This window comes from Perissodus microlepis, chromosome 2 (genome assembly GCF_051167445.1).
Source record: "Perissodus microlepis isolate ML-2025 ecotype Zambia chromosome 2, ASM5116744v1, whole genome shotgun sequence".
Lineage (NCBI taxonomy): Eukaryota > Metazoa > Chordata > Actinopteri > Cichliformes > Cichlidae > Perissodus > Perissodus microlepis.
This window is the reverse complement of record NC_140462.1, coordinates 3,077,501-3,099,313: the sequence shown is the minus strand read 5'-3', so window position 1 is coordinate 3,099,313 and position 21,813 is coordinate 3,077,501. Positions and strand designations below refer to the sequence as shown.

General features: G+C 40.4%; 1 protein-coding gene across 1 annotated transcript in view; it reads right to left on the bottom strand.

Moving 5' to 3' along the window:
- Window positions 1-21,813, bottom strand: part of gabra4 (gamma-aminobutyric acid type A receptor subunit alpha4) — a 34,047-nt gene that overhangs the window by 10,941 nt on the left and 1,293 nt on the right. Inside the window, exons 4-9 of the mRNA XM_084940366.1 lie at window positions 20,013-20,080; window positions 19,579-19,799; window positions 19,000-19,082; window positions 13,932-14,075; window positions 13,206-13,358; window positions 1,953-2,209 (exon numbers count right to left, since the gene is read on the bottom strand). Coding sequence (XP_084796492.1) covers window positions 1,953-2,209; window positions 13,206-13,358; window positions 13,932-14,075; window positions 19,000-19,082; window positions 19,579-19,799; window positions 20,013-20,080 — 926 coding nt within the window. The remainder of the gene's footprint in view (window positions 1-1,952; window positions 2,210-13,205; window positions 13,359-13,931; window positions 14,076-18,999; window positions 19,083-19,578; window positions 19,800-20,012; window positions 20,081-21,813) is intronic.

Genomic DNA, 21,813 nt, shown 5'->3' with positions numbered 1-21,813 from the left:
CCAGTGCAGTCCTTTCTAGAATAAATTGTTTTTTTTCTGTATTTAGCTTGAAGTGGTTACCAAGGAATTTTCCAGATTTATCACCATGTTCAAAGTTCTCCAAATGCAGCCCCCAAAGCCCTCTGCACAACAGGCCAGATTTAATAATACAATGATGCAGTACTTTATTCTATGCACTTTAAGCATTTTATCCACCTCTACCTTTATATTTAGAATTACCATTTATCCTACGATATGTCTTTAGACCATGGGAGGAGACCAGAGAACCCTGAGGAAACCCAACCAGTTTGAACCAAAAGCCATCTGACAGGCAATAGTTTTAACCCCTGTAACACCATGCCACCACTTATTGATAACACTGGACAAATCCAACTGAAATTCTTGATTGAGTTTGTTATTGAAACCAGCTCTCAGTTTGGATTCGGGAGATTATTTCTCTGTATTACTGTAGAAGCTTAATCTTAAAATATAAAGCGTCTTGAGGCGACTGTTGAATTGATGTTAGCAAAAAAAAAAAAAGGAGCGTTAAAACAATAAACATATTTCGTGCAAAGAATTTTTTCATCTCTCCTTTCTTCTTCCTGTTTGAAGGAGTTTGCAGGATAGGTGAAGTTTACTTCCTCCCCACAAACTTTGTCATATTGATCTGATCGCAGTCCCCCGACACAGATGGCCTTCATTTGTGAAGGCAGACGACAGACTGTGCGTAATACAGGTGTCACTTACCATGGCTTTCACTCATTTCACACAAGCTTAAGACAGAAAGTAGGTAGCATCGCATCGGGGTAATGCACTGTAGCGTCAAAGGAGCTTATCCTTTGAAAGTTGATGTTTTCAAGCAGAGTGTGATGCTGGTACTAAGGCATTCGCAGGAATAATCCACCAACACCACCCCCACCCCTTGAATTAGAAAGGATCCAATGTTATTGTGTCCCGTGTGCAGCAGAGGAGGAGTGTGTGCGTGTGTGTGTGCGTGTGCGTGGAGTTTGTGTCTCAACATGGAGGAGGTAAAATGCTGAGGAGTTGGAACCATCAACACACTGTGACCCATGTGCCAAGCCCTCTGGTAACAGGACCTGCTCTTGAGGAAGAGAGTATTAATTTCCCCCCCTGTTGCCAGAGCTGTCCTGAAACCTATACAGATGTATTCGGACTGCGTTGCCATGGCAACCCCCTAATCCATTGAAGCGCTGTTGTCACTATACTGCATTCAGGCATGATTACGCCACACTGGGATTTAGGCAGAAGGGAACAACTTAAAGTAGTTACTGTAAAACGGGCATATCCGCTGGTGGGTTACGTCAACTTCAATGATCGGTTAACAGATGACCTATGATTTCCACTCTTCAGAAGATTATGCAGGCTGAGACAAATACATCACACGTGTTTATCCGGCGCCATGAACACGTTCCTACAGTTACATAAACAGCACTGCAACACATTCATCATATCTGACTTACAGCTTTAAAATAGCTTCATGGTATATTCATGAATCCTCGTTGAATCCATGTAACTTGCCATGGTGTCGATGCAATTTGCTTAAACTTCGTCACACAGAAATAGACGCTTATGTCAGTTCATGCACGTAGAATTTCAAAAGAAAGGTTGCACACCTCGTGACTACTCCCAAACATCTGTGCTGTGAAGCTGTTTTCAGACCCGTCTTATTTTCTCTCTCTCACACACATTTTTTTCTGTCTTTTAACAAGCAGTTTTTAATTTGACAAGCAAGATTTCATTTGTAAAGTCCTGGGACCAGGTTTCTCTAGCTTTCCTTAACACCCTGTAAGCAGGAGCTCAGCTGACTGCTCTCACATGCAGGAACCACTTCTGATGATTCAAACGTGTAGGCTAAAGGCAGTAAGCACATAATAAGGGACATGCTCTGTGAGTGCTCCTTGAAGTAAAGTGTGATCAGATTATTGAGACACTTTGAGAGAGACTGAAGTCACCTGCAGCACTTCCTCTGCGTCCTTGACCTTGACAGGCGTGGATTGGGGCACCGGGGGACATTTGGCCGGCTTCTTTTTGGCGCGCTCAATCTGTGCATTGGTGAAGTAGTTGACAGCGGCAAACTCAATGAGGGCGGAGAAGACAAAGGCGAAGCAGACGGCGATGAACCAGTCCATCGCAGTAGCGTACGAGACCTTGGGGAGGGAATGGCGAGCACTGATACTGAGCGTTGTCATGGTCAGGACGGTGGTGATGCCTTGGATGGTTTGTGGGAGAATAAAAACAAAAGAACACATGAGCCTGTATCAAAGAGGGAGTTGACATAAATTCTTTCATATTTGATCAAAGCACATAATTAGTCTGAATTTGACTCAATTTGAATGTAAGTAGAGTTGCAAAAATATCCATCTCACTGGGAAAATTGAGGCTTCACCACAGACTGGTATGAATTTTAACACTGCAGATCTGAATAGAAAACCAGATGTGTTCAATAACCCATATATTATGTTCTTCTCATCAGGAGGTTCCATTAACTGAAGGCAGAAGGATAATGAACCATATATACAGTATAGCTTTGCAATAGAAACATGTACAATAGAACCACAAAAAGCATTTGTCCACTTGAGCTACTCGGAGAGTTTCACCCGACTCTGTACTCTGAGGACTGATGTTGCCTGTCTGCACCAGCACAGTGGATTTTCAATCAAACAATCAAGGTGTGATTGAATGCAGACTTTCAGCTTTAAACAAACAAACATTACAAACATTTTTATACATAAAAACAAATTTTCAGAGGCTCAGCAGTAATTGGACAAGCCAGCATAACTTTAACATAAGGTTTGTGGTTAATACTTAGGTGAATATCCTTTGTAATCAATGACTGTCTGAAGTCTACAATTCATGAATATCACCGACTACTGTTTCCTCCCTCGAGCTGCTCTGCTACGCCTTTATTGCAGCTGCTTTCAGTTGCTCCACTCTCGAGTTTGTCTTCAGTATCTGTAAAGCTGCTCTATTTTGTTGAGATCTGGTAACTAATCTGAACATTTCTTTGCCTTGAAAAACTCTTGGGTTTCTTTTGTACTTTCTTTGGGTCATTTGGACTGTGGAGCGCTGTATAATCAGTTTTCCAGCAGAATCTGAATCTGAACAGAAAGTACAGCTCTGCGAACTTCAGAATTCACCCTTTTACATCCGTCAGGAGTCATCATCAGTAAACACTAGTGATCCAGTTCCACTGGCAGCCATACATCCGCTTGCCATAACATTGCCTCCACCATGTTAGAAAGAGGATGTGATGTGCTTCAAATACTGTTTCTTTCCTTCTCCATACTTTGTTCTTCCCATCATCTAGGTTTGGTTTCACGTGTCCAAGGAGGTTTTTTCCTAAACTGCCGACATTTAGATGTTTTCTGGCAAAGTCTAATCTGGATTTCCATTTCTTTCTTGTAACCAGTGGTTGTTGCTGTAAACCTTCTTTGTTGTCACTCACTCTACCTCCTCAACAATGTTTTTGACTCAGCTAGATGTTGTGAAATTTTTTTCATAACCTAGGAAAGAACAGTTTTTATCCATTGTCTTCTGTGGTGTTTCTTCTTTGATGTCACTGATGTACCTTTATTTTGATTTTTCAGCCTAATGATGGCCTCCTCTTCTCGCATCTGTGCATCTCTGTGGACCTCAGATTAAGAGCTCCAGCTAAAAGCTGCCAAATACAAGTTCAATACTTGGAATCAACTCTAGATCTTTTAACTTCTTAATCAGTCTGTCTGGAAAAACAAAGGAACAGGCCTCATCTGATCGTGAAACTGCTTGTCAGTCAATTGTCCAATTACTTTTGAGGCCCCGAAAAACACTGCTGCCTTCTGGCAAAAGGTACTAGAGCATTCAGGCCGTCACTGCCAGACTGTGAAACAGCTTCTTCCCCCAAGCCGTCAGACTCCTGAACACTCAGTGACTCGACTCATTCACTCGCTTAAAGACCCATTTTTACTCTTTGGCTTTTAGTTCTGTACAGGGAGTGCAGAATTATTAGGCAAGTTGTATTTTTGAGGAATAATTTTATTATTGAACAACAACCATGTTCTCAATGAACCCAAAAACTCATTAATATCAAAGCTGAATGTTTTTGGAAGTAGTTTTTAGTTTGTTTTTAGTTTTAGCTATTTTAGGGGGATATCTGTGTGTGCAGGTGACTATTACTGTGCATAATTATTAGGCAACTTAACAAAAAACAAATATATACCCATTTCAATGATTTATTTTTACCAGTGAAACCAATATAACATCTCCACATTCACAAATATACATTTCTGACATTCAAAAACAAAACAACAACAAATCAGCGACCAATATAGCCACCTTTCTTTGCAAGGACACTCAAAAGCCTGCCATCCATGGATTCTGTCAGTGTTTTGATCTGTTCACCATCAACATTGCGTGTAGCAGCAACCACAGCCTCCCAGACACTGTTCAGAGAGGTGTACTGTTTTCCCTCCTTGTAAATCTCACATTTGATGATGGACCACAGGTTCTCAATGGGGTTCAGATCAGGTGAACAAGGAGGCCATGTCATTAGTTTTTCTTCTTTTATACCCTTTCTTGCCAGCCACGCTGTGGAGTACTTGGACGCGTGTGATGGAGCATTGTCCTGCATGAAAATCATGTTTTTCTTGAAGGATGCAGACTTCTTCCTGTACCACTGCTTGAAGAAGGTGTCTTCCAGAAACTGGCAGTAGGACTGGGAGTTGAGCTTGACTCCATCCTCAACCCGAAAAGGCCCCACAAGCTCATCTTTGATGATACCAGCCCAAACCAGTACTCCACCTCCACCTTGCTGGCGTCTGAGTCGGACTGGAGCTCTCTGCCCTTTACCAATCCAGCCACGGGCCCATCCATCTGGCCCATCAAGACTCACTCTCATTTCATCAGTCCATAAAACCTTAGAAAAACCAGTCTTGAGATATTTCTTGGCCCAGTCTTGACGTTTCAGCTTGTGTGTCTTGTTCAGTGGTGGTCGTCTTTCAGCCTTTCTTACCTTGGCCATGTCTCTGAGTATTGCACACCTTGTGCTTTTGGGCACTCCAGTGATGTTGCAGCTCTGAAATATGGCCAAACTGATGGCAAGTGGCATCTTGGCAGCTGCACGCTTGACTTTTCTCAGTTCATGGGCAGTTATTTTGCGCCTTGGTTTTTCCACACGCCTCCACACGGGGAGGTTGCAATTTTTGCAAATTGCACTTTATGTAGTCCTGTGTTGATTGTCTGTTATATGCCATATGCAGCACCACGGTCTTGGAGGAACATTGTCTTGTTTCACTGTGTACTGTACCACTGCACATGGTTGGAATGACAATAAAGCCACTTAACTTAACTTGAATTGACTTGACTTGAAAATGGGGGACTGTGTATAAAAGTATGTGTAACGGCCAAACACTTGCGGTGCGATCGTGGCTCAAGAGTTGGCAGTTCGTCTAGTAATCGGAAGGTTGCCAGTTCGTCTAGTAATCGGAAGGTTGCTGGTTCGAGCCCCGGCTCGGACAGTCTCGGTCGTTGTGTCCTTGGGCAAGACACTTCACCTACCGCCTACTGGTGATGGCCAGAGGGGCCGATGGCAGCCTCGCTTCCGTCAGTCTGCCCCAGGGCAGCTGTGGCTGTAGCTGCCTCCACCAGTGTGTGAATGTGAGAGTGAATGAATAGTGGCGTTGAACAGCGCTTTGAGGGCCTTGAAAAGTGCTATATAAATGCAATTTATTTATTATTATTATTATTATTACTTGCACAATTAAAAAGTAAGTAAAAGTAAAAATTGTACTAAGTGACAAATTAAAGCTAAAACGTCACATCTTGACCGTCTGATTTAGAATCCATAAGATGGTGTAAAGACTAAATTAAGTCTAAATTATAAACATTTTGTCACTGTCTATAAACTTGTCGACCTAACTGTATATGCCCCTTCCTGTGGATTGTCTGTCAGCACTATTCTCCAGTCTCATTGGCAAACACTTCCATCAATAACTTGGTACCAACCCACTTCATTTCTTATATCATAGTCCTGCTAAAGATAGTCAAGGTCTTTATGCAGCAGATGAATTAAGACATCTAAGCAATGGTCAGCATGCTCTACCTCCAAATACTGTTTGTATAACTAAGCATCAACTTATATTATGCCACTGTGAGCTTGCAGTTTCCTAACTATATCACATTAACACTGGTAACTCTCAAATTGTGGAAATAATTCAAATAAAGGAAGGTTATACATCACAGAGCTAGAGGACACATTGACTGAGGTTCATGCAGACCCCATCCCGGGACTGAATGTCATGTGTTCTCATTTATTTGTCGCTGCACTACCCAGAGAGGGACCATAAAAATAAAACAAGACACCTGTCTGACCAGCACCCAAGGTTATGCGGGGCTCCTACAATAACAGAAGGTCACCGTATAAGCCTGAGGCTTGTCACTCGCCCTTGGTACTATTAACCAATAGCAATAATGGGATTTGGAGAAAATCCCCTTTATGCCAAAGATCTGGAACAATCTGTGCGTCACAGCCCTTACCCAACATAAACGCATGTCTCCTTTGCCCGTACGTGACCGCCATATAATTACCTGTCAGTCAAAAGCAGCTGGATGACATTGATAGGTGAACTGCAGCTCAAGGCCACAGACTGAGGACGTTACCCTCTAATAGAGAGCTTTTCTTAACATAGCCAAAAGAATGAAACAGTGGGTACTTTCCATTAAAATTAAAATTAAAGCTTTCGCGGAAACATTTCACTGACTCTGGAACTGATTATGTATATAATGCAAAGTAGGGTGTGGGTCGCTGAAATCAGAGAAATTATCCGGAAGCCATTCTTTCGCCATAATTATGCTTGGTTTGGATACTTGATTGTTCCAATCGCTGCATAAAGAGATGTTTTTTCATGTTGGTACTTCAGGAACATAAAGCTTTGAGGTTATTAGCTTATAGCAGGAAGCAGAAAGAGTGAAAGCAGCTGTGCAACAACAAGTGCAGCATATATCTGAATATACTGTATAGACTGTAATAAGAAGATACAGTAAATTGCATGAATTAGTATGCTTCATAGGATAGTCGGGCTAGCTGTTGTGATTGCTAAATGTTAGCTTTTCCCTCATTTTGGACATGTGACCATGTAGGGTCGAATTAATAAGCCTTCAGTTACATAGTCCTACTATTTGACAACCATTGCTCACTGGGAAAAAATGTTCCTAGACTGGATGGCAAAGGTTTGCCTCGACAGTACAAGTTCTACTTTTTCAAACTTGTTGGCGACAGGGCTTTTACTTTGAAGGTGAATGGTCTGCATTTCCAGATTATGTTGAACTTTTTGTTACTGCTGCTTGACTAGTATTTGGTGAGAGTTTGCAGAGAAGTTGGTATGTTCTATGCAAAATACAAAGGACCGCAGCAATCTGTGTTTGGGTTCTTGTCTAGTCTGTCATGTGTTTTAGGTCTGTTAAGCTTGTGTTGTCATGTCTAGTCTCCATGTTTCCTGTTTTACTTTTACCTTGTGTTTCTTGGTACTACATGTTTAGTCTTACTCTCCCTTTGTCATTATGTCTCATTCTAGTCAGGTGTGTCCTCATGTGTCACCTCGTGTGTAGTTAAGTCCTCCATCTTCCTGTGTTCAGGGTCACGTTGTCTGTGTTACCTTCACTACCCCTTGTCACAGTTTCCCAGTCAAGTCATAGTCATAGTTTCCCAGTTTATGTTCAGGTTTTCCCTCAGTTTAGCCTTGCTGTATTTTCGTGACTTTCAGCCCTAAATAAAGGCTCGCTTTTCGTTAAGTCCACTTTTGTCTCCTCGTCTCTGTCTGCACTTGGGTCTTCTACTCTTGCAATCAACACAATCACAGGGTAGTTTTTGGTGTAGCGCCCTCTTTGCAACCAGTTTCACCCAGAAGCTGCCACCAACCTCATGACACGACTCTCCAACTCGTCGAGGAACGCATAGTTTTCTCTCGTGACCAGTTATTGTGTCTAAGGAAACATGCGCCTGATGTCACAAGAGTAACCTCTTAATCGAAACTCATGGTCCTTTGTCTTCACTTTCACAGAGAAGATGTACTGTAGGATCATAAATGTGTTAAATGTCAAAAGTCTAGAAAGTTATAATTTGAGGCTTTAAGAAACACTCGTTTTACTTTAAGTGTACTTTTTATCTTGACTCTATTTGAAACCATGAAGCTTGAGCTCTAATCCTCACTCCACTCCTGTTTGTCTTCTTGACAAACCGCTTCTTTTAGGCTTAAAACAGGTCACTGCAGTGGAGTCATAGAGGCAGGAAGTCAAAACAGAGGCTGCAGGGAAGAAGAGGAGAAATCCAAACACCGACCACCTTCCAACCCAAACAGTCACACACACGCCGGCTGAAAAGCAGCGGATAACAGCAGAAATCCACTGTCTCAAAGGCTCGACTCATGCGTCAATAGTCGGGCTGCTGTGACGCCTCTGTCATGCCGGACAGTTTGGGGCGGGGGAGGCAGGGGTAGAGCAGCAGGACTGTCAGATACATTGTCCGCTGAAGAAGAGCAGCAGTGATTCGCTTGTGCTTTATTACACTGAGCGACACTCAGAGAGAGAGAGCCACACAGCATCATTTTTCACTAAGCAACTCAACAGCTGACGGCAAAAGCATTCACTATACCAAATGAATGCTTAGAGGTGATGCTGCAGTGTGCGTGACACCTTTATTAAAACCAAATGGTGGGTTTTTGGTTGTGTTGGTGACTGAGTATGTTATGATGATTTGACAGAGTGCTAGCTAACAAAATGCCAGTCAATAGAGGAGATGTGTGGATTTCATACATGGGGTCAGCACTACTGCATAAACCCACGTGTGGTTTTATGCAGACGTCTGTGCAGCATCATGAACGGTCAGCATATTAAATCAGAATCATTAATCACCACTGACACTTGTTTGTTTTTCTCTTAGTTAGCTTGTCATTAGTCATGGTGATGAGTTAATGCTAATGCTCTTGAAAGCAATGCAGGAATACTTTCAAACAGAGGCAAGCATCAGTGCCACTATCATTCAATAGACAACATGTCTATTGTCACACACTAATTAGTCTATTCTAGGGCAAACTCAAACAGTGTAGCAAGGGAGTATGGGTAGCACGCAACTGGGTTACAGGCTAAAAACTGAAAGCAGGTTTTGTAGCACATCTATGAGCAGCCAGCATGCAGGGAGGCTATTGTTTGTAATGTTCATCTCGCCCACTTCGCTTTTAGGAAGACAGATGGATTTTGTGCTAATTTCATCCAACTTTCCCTTCCATTGGTCTGGCTTTTGATCAATACACCTTCATTTTAGCAAGAACTGTAGCAGTTCTGTGAAGTCTGACGAACATCTGCTTATTTTTACTGTTACAGCAAGATATTAATATGGGTAGCAAACTAATTATTTACAATTTACTCAAACATATACTTTATACACTATATATTTGGGTGTAATCTTAATTCATATTCATAAATCAAATATAGTGATCAATAAAGTAACTGGTTTGCTTGGTGGCTGACCTGTGACTACCTTACTGTAACCAACAAAAACCTCTATGATCACATTGATTCTGTTTTAACCAGTGCATATTACAGGGGGGGAAAGTAACAGATACAAAAGATGCACTCACTGACTGAAAATATAACTTGTTAAAGACTTTTTTCTTCAACACTTTGGAGCAGGGGTGCCCAATCCCAGTCCTCGAGAGCTACCGTCCTGCAGCTTTTAGATGCATCCTTGTTCCAACAAACCTGAATCAAATGAATGGCTTGTTATCAGGCCTTTGCCAAACTTGATGGCATGCTGAAGAGGTAATCAAACTATTTGATTCAGCTGTGTTGGAGTAGGGATGCATCTAAAAGCTGCAGGACGGTAGCTCTCGAGGGCTGGGATTGGGCACCCCTGCTTTAGAGCACTTTAATGATAGAGTAGCTCTGGTGTGAAAATGCAATATTTTAATGACTGTACTACGGGCAGAACGTGATCTGGGATTGTCCATCCATTTTCTTCTGCTTATCTGAGTTCAGGTCACGGGGGCAGCAGTCAAAGCAGACTCGCCATGGCCACCTCTTCCAACTCATCTGGGGGGACACACCGAGTCGTTCTCAACCCATCCAAGTTTTAGTGAGGGAGAAACGTATTCAATCCCCTTTTGACCAGCAAGAATTTGGATCAAGTATATTATCGAACGAAAGTTTCATTGACAAGTATTTAAGGATTAGGACTGTACAATTAATCAGAGTTTAATCTCAATCACGATTTTGGCTTCCCACAGTTAAATTAACATGACTGAGCGATACAGAAAATGGAAAGCAAAAGTAAATCGAATGCTCTACATCAGTGCCTCACCACAAGTCTGCATGTGCCAATCACAGCTGTTCCCTGCACTGCACTGCTTGTTTCCTGTCTGGACGAGTAACATGTATTCAAAGACAGATTATGCAACAAAATTCAAAGAGCTGGAGCCTAGAAGGCTTCAGAGAAATGGTCAACATACTGGAAAAAGATGTTATTCCCTCCCCAACTAAGTGACAAAACATGTGCAGTACACAAAGCAGGGGTAGACAGGTCAGGTACTTTACTTTGAGTTTGATTTACATCAATAATGAATTTAGTAAGGCCTTTATTTTATTTGTTTGCTTTTAGATGTACTTAGGCCAATTGAAGAAATGCAGTGTTCGCCTGCAAAGACGTTTTAATTAACAGAAATGTAGCACACTGCAAAACTGAAAGCACTCCCCTGTCAATTTCATTTTGTGTTACGTTTTGGTACAATTCTTTTTATTTATGTTTCTTATTTTCCTTCTAAGGGATGCACTGAATTTAGGAGACTGAGGAGGACTCATTTTATTTTTGTCAGGGGCATTTTGTGTTATGTTTGAATTGTTGATTTCTTATGTTAATATCATGTGCTATTGTCAAGTTAAGGGTAAAGTTGAAGTATTTTGTATTATTTAGGAGATAACACTAAGAGCTAGTATTATTATTAGTTTGTCTTAGTTAGTTATCCATGTCCCCTGGTTTATGTGTCATGTTTACTGTTGGGAAGGTTACTTTTCAAATGTATTCCACTACAGATTACAGATTACATGCCCCAAAATGTATTTTGTAACGTATTCAGTTAAGTTACTCAATGAGAGTAACGTATTCTGAATACATTGGATTACTTAATATATTATCATGCTTTTTACAACTACATGAACATACTATTGCTGTGTGATTTATTACCATTACTGAAAGTTACTCTCCACACCAACTAGATTTTTAAATCTTAATATAAAATGAGTAACAGTCGGGTGGACATTAGGTAAGGCTGCACTTTATTTTTTTTATTTCTTTTTCACTGTTAAAATCAAATTTAAATGATAGACTGTTCACTTCTTTATAAACCATTTAAATTATGAATTCAGGAGTTTCTTATTTTGCTGACTGTAAGCAAACAAAATTAGCTATAAATTAAGTTACAGAACAAATGAAAAGATAACAGAAGTTTGTTGATCATGTTGAGTTTGACAGTGGAGGTTTTTAACATGACCGTTAACAGGGCCGGTAGTCTTAGCGCTGACTGTGAAATTCATCAACAAGCCATATGACCATTTTCTTAGACAACACAGAACAAATACAAACAAACGAACAAATGGCCGACCCATGACTCACAATAGGAAATCAGATTAAAGCTCACAGCACTGAAAAAGAGAGCTTAAGACAAGAAAAGCTCATTGGAAATCCCACAGAGTGTAAAGGATTTTTCAGTCAGTCTGAGTCGGTCTGTGTCCATCAGTCCATCAACTCAGCTGGTTGTATTTTGGTTATGTTCCTATATAAAAGCAAGGTTGCTGTGTGTAATTCTGCAGTTAAATCTGCATTTTGCAGCAACTACGTCACTATTTGTGGAGGAATTTCTGTTTCAGATCTATGAGCTTCTTAGTCAATGTGAATTTCTGTCGATGCAGAAAGCAGCAGATTTGTTATTTGGGCTAATTTGTGAACGTTAATTGCTGTATCGCCACAAACAGACTGCACGTAGCTGCCAACTTGACTCCATTCAAACTGATAGCACACTGACACCACCTAATTATCGCCATCTTGATGCACCAAATTGTGGACCTGGTCTTTAAATAAACCATTTCAAAGGCAAAAACATCATAAGTTTGTTCCATACTGGTGCAGTCATTTTGTGACTTAGTGTGACTGTAGCTGTCCTGGTCCGGGATCGGTGACCCAGGGTTTTGTGTTTTGTTGTTGATTTCATCGTGATTTATCATTGCTAGTCTCTTGGTTTCTGTTGTGTATTCTAGCTGCCTAAGTTCTTTAGTATTTCCAGATTTCTAATATTTAGGTTTTGTTTATGTGCCTCCCCTGTTTTCCATGTTTTGTCTGCTCTGTGCTTTCCTGTCCCCCGTTTCAGGTCTCTGCGTTCTCTCTGTCTATCTTGTCATCCTTGCCTCTGCATTCGTGTGTTTCCTGTTTTACTTTGAAAGTCTGTGCCCCATGTCAGTGCATTCTGCTTTGCTTCCTCTGTCTCGTTATGTCAGATTAGCCCCAGCTGTGCTTCCTTCCTGTTTTCCATTCCCTCGTTACTCCCTGGTGTATTTAAGCCCTGTGTTTTCCTCTGTGTTTTCAGCCATTTCCTAGTTACTGGTCCTGGTTTGTTTCCAGTTTAGTTTTGTATTTGAAGTAAGTTATTTACGGCCAAAATAAAGCTACCTCTTTTAGTTCACGCTTTCGTTTCTGAGTCCTGCGTTTGGGTCCTACATCCTGCCTTCCACACAGCAAATCCATGACAGAAGCATTACAAGAGCGAATGGGAAGTAATGGAAAATCACTGGGCTTGGCATTCCTGAACTGAGCCAGTGGTTTAGGCATTTTAAAAAAAGAATAATTTACTCAGGAAATGCTTGTCATTAGCAACTACAATAAGGAGGACATCTTTCCCCATCTGATTAAAAATGTTTATTTCAACCACACGTGCAGTATTACTGCTTGTAACTGCTTTTTGAGCCAAACATATTTTAGAGAATTACTGTAAAGAGGTGAAAATAAAATAGAATGGGAAACTTTTTGTTTCCCGTAATCACCGCGTGCTGAAGCATCGCCTTGTTGTGTTGACTGAATAGATGCTCCAGCTCTGATTGCTCCATTGGCATGCAGGCACCAAATAAACAGAGAGAGAGAGAGGAGCAGAAAGGCAGTGCAGCATGAGGGCTGTGTGAAGTCTACATACCGAAAACTGTGCGCGCTGGGACTGATTCTTTATTTATCCAGAAGGACACTTGGGAGAGGATTACTGTCATTATGCAGGGGATATACGTCTGAATCATGAAGTAGCCCATTTTACGTTTCAAGTGGAAGTAGACCGTCATGACCACATATTCACCTGGGGGATCAACAGAAATGAATTAGTTTCATTAACAAAGAATTTGAAGTTGCAGGCTGACAGATTTCATTAATGCAGCTCCAGACAGATGTCACATTTGATCTGGTTTTCTCCCCTCACTTCTACATTGTGTCCATTTGCACTCTGTTGTAGCTTTCTGCTGCTAAAATCTTTTTTTTTTTTTGGTGTGGTGTGGGGGCTTTTAGTATTTTTGTGAGCCAACTGGCTCTGAAATGTCTCAACGCATGATGTTTGAGGGTTTCATTTCACAAGACTGTGTGCTAGCCATGGTCCAGTAGACCCACTGTCATGTCTGTGCAAGTGTCAAAACTCTATATCCCCCGAATATGCGACGCCCAAATCTGTCTTGTGGAAACACAGTGTAGACTTGGCAAATCTTCCAAGTATGATTCAATATAATGCGCTCAGACAGATGTGGATCTTTTCTTTTAATAAAAAAAAGCAGACTCTTTTGTAAAAGTGATAAATGAACAGCAGTGTCCCATTATTCCTCGAGCGTTCACTTTAACTCGGTTGATAAAGCAGGACGGTGAAAGGATGAGCAAATCTCACCTGTGATGGATTTAATCGTTTCACTGGAGACCGTCTGGCCAATGAGATCATACTGAACGAGGCTGGAGGACTCTGGAGGGACCTCCACTGAATGCTCAGGCCCTTTGGTCCAAGTATAGATCATCTCCGTTTTAGGATAGGCATCTGTGGGCAGACAGCAAAGCCACACCGACATGAGTCACTGACTGTAAGCTCTGAGCAGTGCAGCAGAAAAACATAAGATGCTCAGAAGAAAGCAGCTCTTTGTATACTGTAAACTGTCCATATGTGTGCAGGATTTTACTTTGATATAACTGAAACATTATCATCACTGTAGATTTCTTCTTGTCACCATCCAGCTGTTAATAGCACCTTTTCCCCGTTACCACTTTTCTCCTGTTTTCCTTTGGATTGCCATTCTTCACACTGTTTGTATATGTGATAAATGCTACATCCTCTAGCACTGCTGCTTTTGCTTCTCAGATAATGGGGTTGCTATTCCTGGAACAAATTCTGCATATTGTTATGTAAAAGTGCATTAAACCAGAAACCATTAGGAACGAGCTACACATTAGTTATTTTGTCTGTTGTCAACGGTTGTGGAAATTGCTGCTAAACTTAAAACGTCTGCATTTATTGGCCTATAAGTTTTCATTTACTAGCCAGCTTTTACCCGGACGTCATTTTCCTGGTGACGTGGCTGCTTACGGTTAGGTTCATACGTTTTTGGAGGGATTATGTATAAAAATGGCCGTAATTCCAAACTAATGAATCCAGTTATTTTGTTTGAACTTGAACAAAAATCCAAGATGAATTTGTTGCAGACTTTCAGCTTTTAATTCCACTGTGTTGATGTACAGAGGCAAAATTATTATTGTGTCATTATCCACAAACCTGTGGATCTAACTGTATGTAGCACTTTTTTACTCAGAGCGTTTTTATTCCAAGTCTTTTATTCTGAAAGATGCTTGGGCAGGTTGGGAGTTTGTTATCTTGCTCAAAAGCACATCAGTATGCTGACTGGAAGAACTGGGAAGTGAACCAACCTTCCCATTAAAAGACAACCTCTACTTCCTTGGTGGGTTGGTGTAGTGAAACTAAGTTGAATTAATATATTTTATATGCAGCATGTATTATATTGCCTTTATTTTATTGCCTATATTTAAAGAAAAGACAACTAACTCAAACTGATAATAACTGTTATCTCTACAATTGTTGCTTTGTCAGTTGTTATGGGTTCAATGGTAACTTTATTGTCCCCAATGGGAAATTGATTTGCATGTCCACACATGGAACAACACAAAAAGCAAACAAACACACACACAAAAAAAAGATTAACGTTAATGTTAATGTTTAAATATATTATAATAAACTAATAATTGATTAATATAATAAATATTTTTTGATTTAAGTGGGATATGTTATAGATAATTCGATTAATTAAGTCGTGTCCAATATTCCTACATTTGAGGTCTTTAAAGGTTCCTGTTAATAAAGTTGATATTCTTATTATTAGATTCTACTAGAGTAGCTTTGCATGACTCATAATTAAAATCAATCCCTATTTGTCTTACACTGGGCCTTAGTGCTGCCCCTCAGTTCATCCTGTGTCTGAAATGAAAATTTGGAGGAACTGATTGGCTGATTGGTTGCCCCTCTCAAAACAGAAAAGAGCAGTTGGGTGGAGCCTCAAATGTCCCTGTTACACTCAAAATATGTTTCTTCACCCTTAAAAAACACGAGACAATCATTTTGAGTAAAATGCAACTAAAATATGCAGAGTGTGTAACAAATGTATTAGATCACCATCCTGTGTGAGGTTTATGCCTCATCTGCGCTACAGTAACAGTAGTAAATTGGTAATTACCAAAGTAAATTTTTATGTTTTGTATGTACTGTTTTACGAAAAAGCAGAAAAAATGTATTTTTACAGTTATTTGCTTGCATTTCTGAACAGAAAAACATTTTAGTGGCTGAATGTTATGCTCGATTTATTTAGTCTCAGAGAAGTTCAGTGTGCCAGCTCAGTTTACATATGAAAATGTATAAGTTTGTCAAAAACATATCTTTTTGTTTCAAACAGGTTTTATGACAGAGGGTGTAAAAATGTAGACAGCCCCCTCTAAGTGAATACTGCTGCTAATTATTACTTTTTCTCTAAGAACTGGAAAAAAAACCCAAAAACAGACAAGAAGTCTCCACCAAAAACTTTTCACTAATAATTTTTTTTATTGGTTCTACCAGATTGACTCATCATCTCACCTCCACTCAAGCATGAATAATTCACTAATCTGCATAAAGAAAATGATTCCAGTGCAGGTTTTACAATCTATTTTGGTAATTGTGGACCACACCATGACATCGGAACAAATGAAAGTAAAAATATATGATAACAGTAAAACTCTGTCCAATTAGTAAAGACTCAAGCTGCCACTTTGTGTCTAATTAAAGTTGTAACAGTCACACATTATATTACAAGTTTGTTTATTCCCCGTTGTTGCTTCCCCTCTGTTTTATTTTGTTTTTTGTGCGTTTTTTTTTTCTTCTTCTTTGCTGTATCCTCACTGGCGAGGTTGACCAGAGTGCGAATGCAAAACAAAATGCCAGTTGTCTTGGCCTGCCACTCCCTATGGGACTCCATATCGGCAGGATACCAACTGTGCTGCCAAAATGAAATGACTCTGGTGTGTCATGGAGTGGAACGCAGTGCCTGTGCACACAAGTCCAGATGGAGAAACAGAAAAAGGAGACGGCGAGAGGAGAGAGAGGGGGAGAGATGGAGGAAAAATGAAGGCAGGGCAGACAGCGAGAAAATTAGCACGCAGGCACACATCGACGCGCACACATGCACCGGCTATGGAAAATAGCTGCATAGGTCTGCGCTATCCTGAGGCAGAGGAAGGGATTCTGACCTTTCCCTCGCTTCAGGCCACATCAGATCCATGGTTGCTTCCTCCTGACTGGAGGCTAGCAGCAGCAGCACAGGATGGTGAAAGGACGGGAGGAGGGGGGATGACAATAACCGAGGAATGTGAATTTGTCCTCCGCAATGTCACCAGATTGGGTAATTGACAGCGGGTGTAGAGGCAAACTCGCTGTCTTTTTTCCTCTCCTTTCTCTTGCAGATGTAATCTTCAAATCGCTGCTGCTCTCTGATAAGACGCAGCTGCTTGTTTTTTGAGAAGCTCCTTTATTTGAAATAAGTCATTTCTGCTGACCAGTGGGCCCACTGTGAACACTGGTGCTGAGTTGGGCGTTTATTGTTCACGATGAAGAATGAAACGTTTCATTATTAACTATAGCATTTAGTCGCTTTCTGCTCAGCTCTTTAGCGCTCCTTTTCAGCACAGCATCCATTTCAGTACCAAGAGGAGGAAAGTGGCTTCATGAACTGAGCTAGGACAATATTTTCTGTCTTACCCTTCCACTGGTGTTTTCTCTTTTGTTACCCACTCTGCTTAGTTTAGATTCAGATTCAGTCGAAACGCTCTTATTTGGTTGTTTATAAAGTGGTCACTCTATCCTAACCGACTGCTCCACAGCAGCTGTACCAGCCGAGGAGGCATAGCGTCCTGAAATAGAATCACACTATTCATCTTAGAATCCAGCTTTTTTTGTCCTCTCAATAAAGTCACTTCAATTGTGTTAGAGTGGAATACAACTGATATACAAAATAATCATCCAGGTAACTCACATCAGATCTTTGCTGCGTATTACACGCTCATTACACTGCCACCTGTTTTAATGTGCAAGTTTATCTGAGTTACAAGAAGTAAAGAACCAGAAGTGGGTTGTTTGCTTACACTTCTACTGTACTCTTGTATGTTTAACTCAAAAAGTAATTTAACTAAATTGACTTACTCCAGTATTTTACATTGCTGTGACATTTTCTTCATTTTTGAGTTGATGAAACTGATTATTTTTTAATTAACTGGAAGTATTTTGATGGTTCACTTTCCATTTTAAAATGATCATTTCAGAGTGCTTTTTCTTTTGTGTACATCTGCCACAGTGTGCAGCTGTTCTTTGGTATTGCAAAGTCCAAAGTGGGAGTGCTGGTGAAATTCCAGGATTTCAGCTTTAGATTAAAAATATTAACTAAAATTTTCTACACTCTCTGTCACACTGAGTTACTCTGTGTCGAGTTGCTCAGGCTGCGTTTTGTTTATTTTTATGTTAGACTGTCAAACAGAGTGAGAATACACAAGGACTGGATATTGATTGTGTTTAAATATCACTAATTGTTGTATTTAATTTTAAAAATTATACTTACATTACTCGCGTCTTCCCAAAGTAACAGACTTACAATGCTACAATGGTGTTATGTTATTACTCAGGTACAAATTTTCACTGTGATAATAACTTATTAATAAAATCTTTTGACAAACCATTGAGGACGAACAGAATTCACATTCTGATAAAATGATAGATTTTTTAAAACTTTGAGTCCTTTTCGTCATTCAAAGGCGCTGCAGGAATATTAGAGGTTAACAGTAATCTTACATGCATGTTTGGATCACTTTGTCCTGTCAGACCTAATCAGCAGCCCCTTCCTGTTTTCTCTCTTGTAGCACAGCCAGAACATTGAAAGGAGGCTCACTAAAATGGTACCATTTATTTCCTGTCATGATGTAGCTATATAAAAAGAAAATAAATCATCATGTCTTTCTCCTCATCTCAGCTTCTGTCTATTTAGTTTATATTTAAATAATACCATTAATATTAATAATAAATCCTATTGGATGGATGGATAAAATACTGACTTTGTACATATACCGAATTTCCCGGAGGAACCCACCCGAGGGATTAATAAAGTTTCATCTAATCTATCTACATTAGTACTCTACACTAAACTGTTAACTCCTGGTGTTGTAAGTGTTGTTCATCTATTTGCATAGTTTTGCACGTTTTCAATAAGTTTATGTTTGAAAAACGCTTTTTTATATGTCATATTGTTACTATTACTTCCACTTAATTTCCCCCTTTTATAAACTATATATGTTGCAGTTGTAACAAAGCAACTGCACAAACTGTGTGTCAATAAAGTTTTCTGATGCTGATGTCACCAACTCACACACAAAGAACTTACAGCTGCCAAACTTGAGGGGGCATGCATGTGCATCCATGGGGAAGTCCACGAGCTTCATGGGACACTCGGCGCTAATCGTCAGCCTGTTGCAGAACAGAGGAGAAGCGTTTGACTTAGGACCAATAACAAGGCAATAAGGGCTTTCTTTTAAGAGGTACACCAAAAACTACTGCTTACATGGTTCTTTTTGTTCAGGTATTTTAAAACAAACAAAGGTGGTTTTTCAATTGTTGCCATGCAATCATTGATTCTGCTGATCTTAAAAAGGCCAATTACTATCAAACAATCAACTGCTCTCCTGAATGAATGTCAAAGTTTGGCATGTGCACTGCCTCCACACAGCTCTCTACTGTGTACACAGCGAGAGTGGGTTTTTGATTTCACAGGAAATCTCTTTCATTGCTTCATAACAAACAAAGTCTGTCATCCCTCCTATCCCATTTTAATGAGCAAAAAACACTAAAAAGAGAAAACAAATACATGAAGTGTAACTAACACAAGCAGGCTTTTTAGATGGATGCAAAATTAGAGCTGGCTGCAATCTGTAGATTGGCATATTATTCGAGTTAATATAAGTACCTCATGGTGTAGAGGATGGTGCCGTTCTTCATGATGCGGAACAGCCTGTTGGGCGCCGTCATGTTGTGAGCGACGGACCTCTTGCCGTTCCTGAAGAAGGTGTCCGGTGTCCACACCTTTGTTACCATCAGGTTGTTCAGCCTGAGAATCTCTATCGGGCCCTCGTACATCAACCTCCGGTCAACCCACATCTGGCGAAAAAATACGTCCATTGTGTATTCCTAAGATGGGAAAAAAGGACCAAAAATAAGACCAGCGGGAAGAAATTGCTTCGGTTTTTCATCAAAACATAAAGCAGGCTTGGTTGAGTGGCTCTTGGTTGAGCAAGATAGTCATTATCTTCAAGTATTGATCTCTGTGTCTTCTGTAGTTTGAAACTCAATTTAGAATAAACAAAAAGAAAGTCATAAACAAACATGAGATAGGATAGGTACCATTTCAACGTCTGAGACAGGCCCAAAACTTGTCACATAAATGTCAGTCTTGACCTCAGTCACAGGACCTGTTGAGAAAATGAAACAGACAAGTGTCACATTTAATGACCGTTTACTGGTGTAAATCCTTCAGTGTCGCGGTCATAAAAAGACAGGAGTCCTATTCATACTTGTTTAGCCAATCTAAAAGCCTTGCAGTAACTTATCTCTTCCAGAGCTGTAGTGCCTTTGTTGCTGTTTCCATTCTGTTCACTTTAAAGCAAAGCTCGTACGCCTGCATGTCTGAACATCTCTGCTGACAGGCTGCTTTACACGGTCAACCAGCACTGAGGCATCTCTTTGAGAAATATAGCCGTAGAAACCCAGAACTGTACTTTTAGAACTTGAACTGTGCATTAGGACGTTTGTGCGCTGACATACACACAATTATGTAACCACACTCACTCAAACGTGCCAGCTCAGAGGCCCGTCTTCAGTGGGCACACCTACCAGGCTTGTGCACAATTCAGCAGCGCTCGTGTTGTGATACACTAAACCACAAAGCAGTATGTTGCGTATGCAAATCACATCAAACATTGTAGAGAAAAAGGTCATTAAAATGTTGCCATAATGTTCCCATGAAAACATGTCATGCATGTCCTCAGCTTTCTACTTCCCCCATGCTGTTAAAGAGTTTCAGTAAGGCGTTCATGCTCATTTGACAGTCTTAACCCTGCAATGCCGAGTGCATCATATTTGATAGATGAGTTTTAGAGACCTGTCATTTTTTCCCCCAAAAAAACCTAAAACAGCTGCATAGAAATGCCAGTCTGATACAAATCTGATACAAATTACTGGGCTGAGCTGTCTACTAAGGTTGGTGGTTCGACCCCTGGCTTCTTCAGTCTTGGGCAGTTTCTTCATGGGCAAGAAACTGAACCTCAAGTTGCTCTCTGAGTGTTCACTGGTAAATGGTTACTGGACTAGTTCTTGTATAGCACTTTTCTACTCTACCTGAGCACTTAGAGCACTTTATACAACTTGCCTCACCCATTCACACCCAAGCACATGTGAGCACTGTTTTTTCTTTGGTTAAGTGCTTTTTGTCTAACATTCATAGACAGACTCTATTGGATGCATCAAAGAGCAACTTGGGGTTAGCATCTTTCCCATGAAGACGGGAGCAGCCAGGGATCGAACCACCAACCTTCCTGTTATTAGATGACCTCATTAGAGTGTGAATGTGTATGGATGTTAAAAAGAAAACACTTTGCCATAGAAAAAGAAAGGTGCTGGCATGAATGGGTATGAATGGGTTAATAAGGCATGTTGTGTAAAGTGCTCTGAGTGCTCAAGTAGCTGTCCATTTAACATAAAATTTCTCAGCTTCAATAAAAACCAGTTTCAAAAACTTGGAATTTTCTGGCAATTATTTCATGGTTCAGGCTGTAGACTGTTAGGCTGTGCAAATAAAAGTGCACATTTATTTAATTATGGCATATTTGATGGTCATTTTATGGCTTTTTTCTTAGAAACGTGTTCTTCCTCCCCACCATCACCAAGTGCTTGTTCACAGATCAATGACATTCTCTCTCCACCCCTGCAGGAGCTTTACTTTACAGTATCAAGTGCCTTGAGATGACTGCAGCTGTGAGCTATATAAATAGAATACACCAAAATTGAAATCTTTAGCCTCCCTCAGCAAGTGGATTGTTCCCTGTGCTCATTTAGAGGCTTCAGGGGTGTAGTATGATTACTATGGGTGGAACTGACTTGATTTAAACCACACTAATGGGGTGTTTTGTTGCTCAGCAGTGAGTTT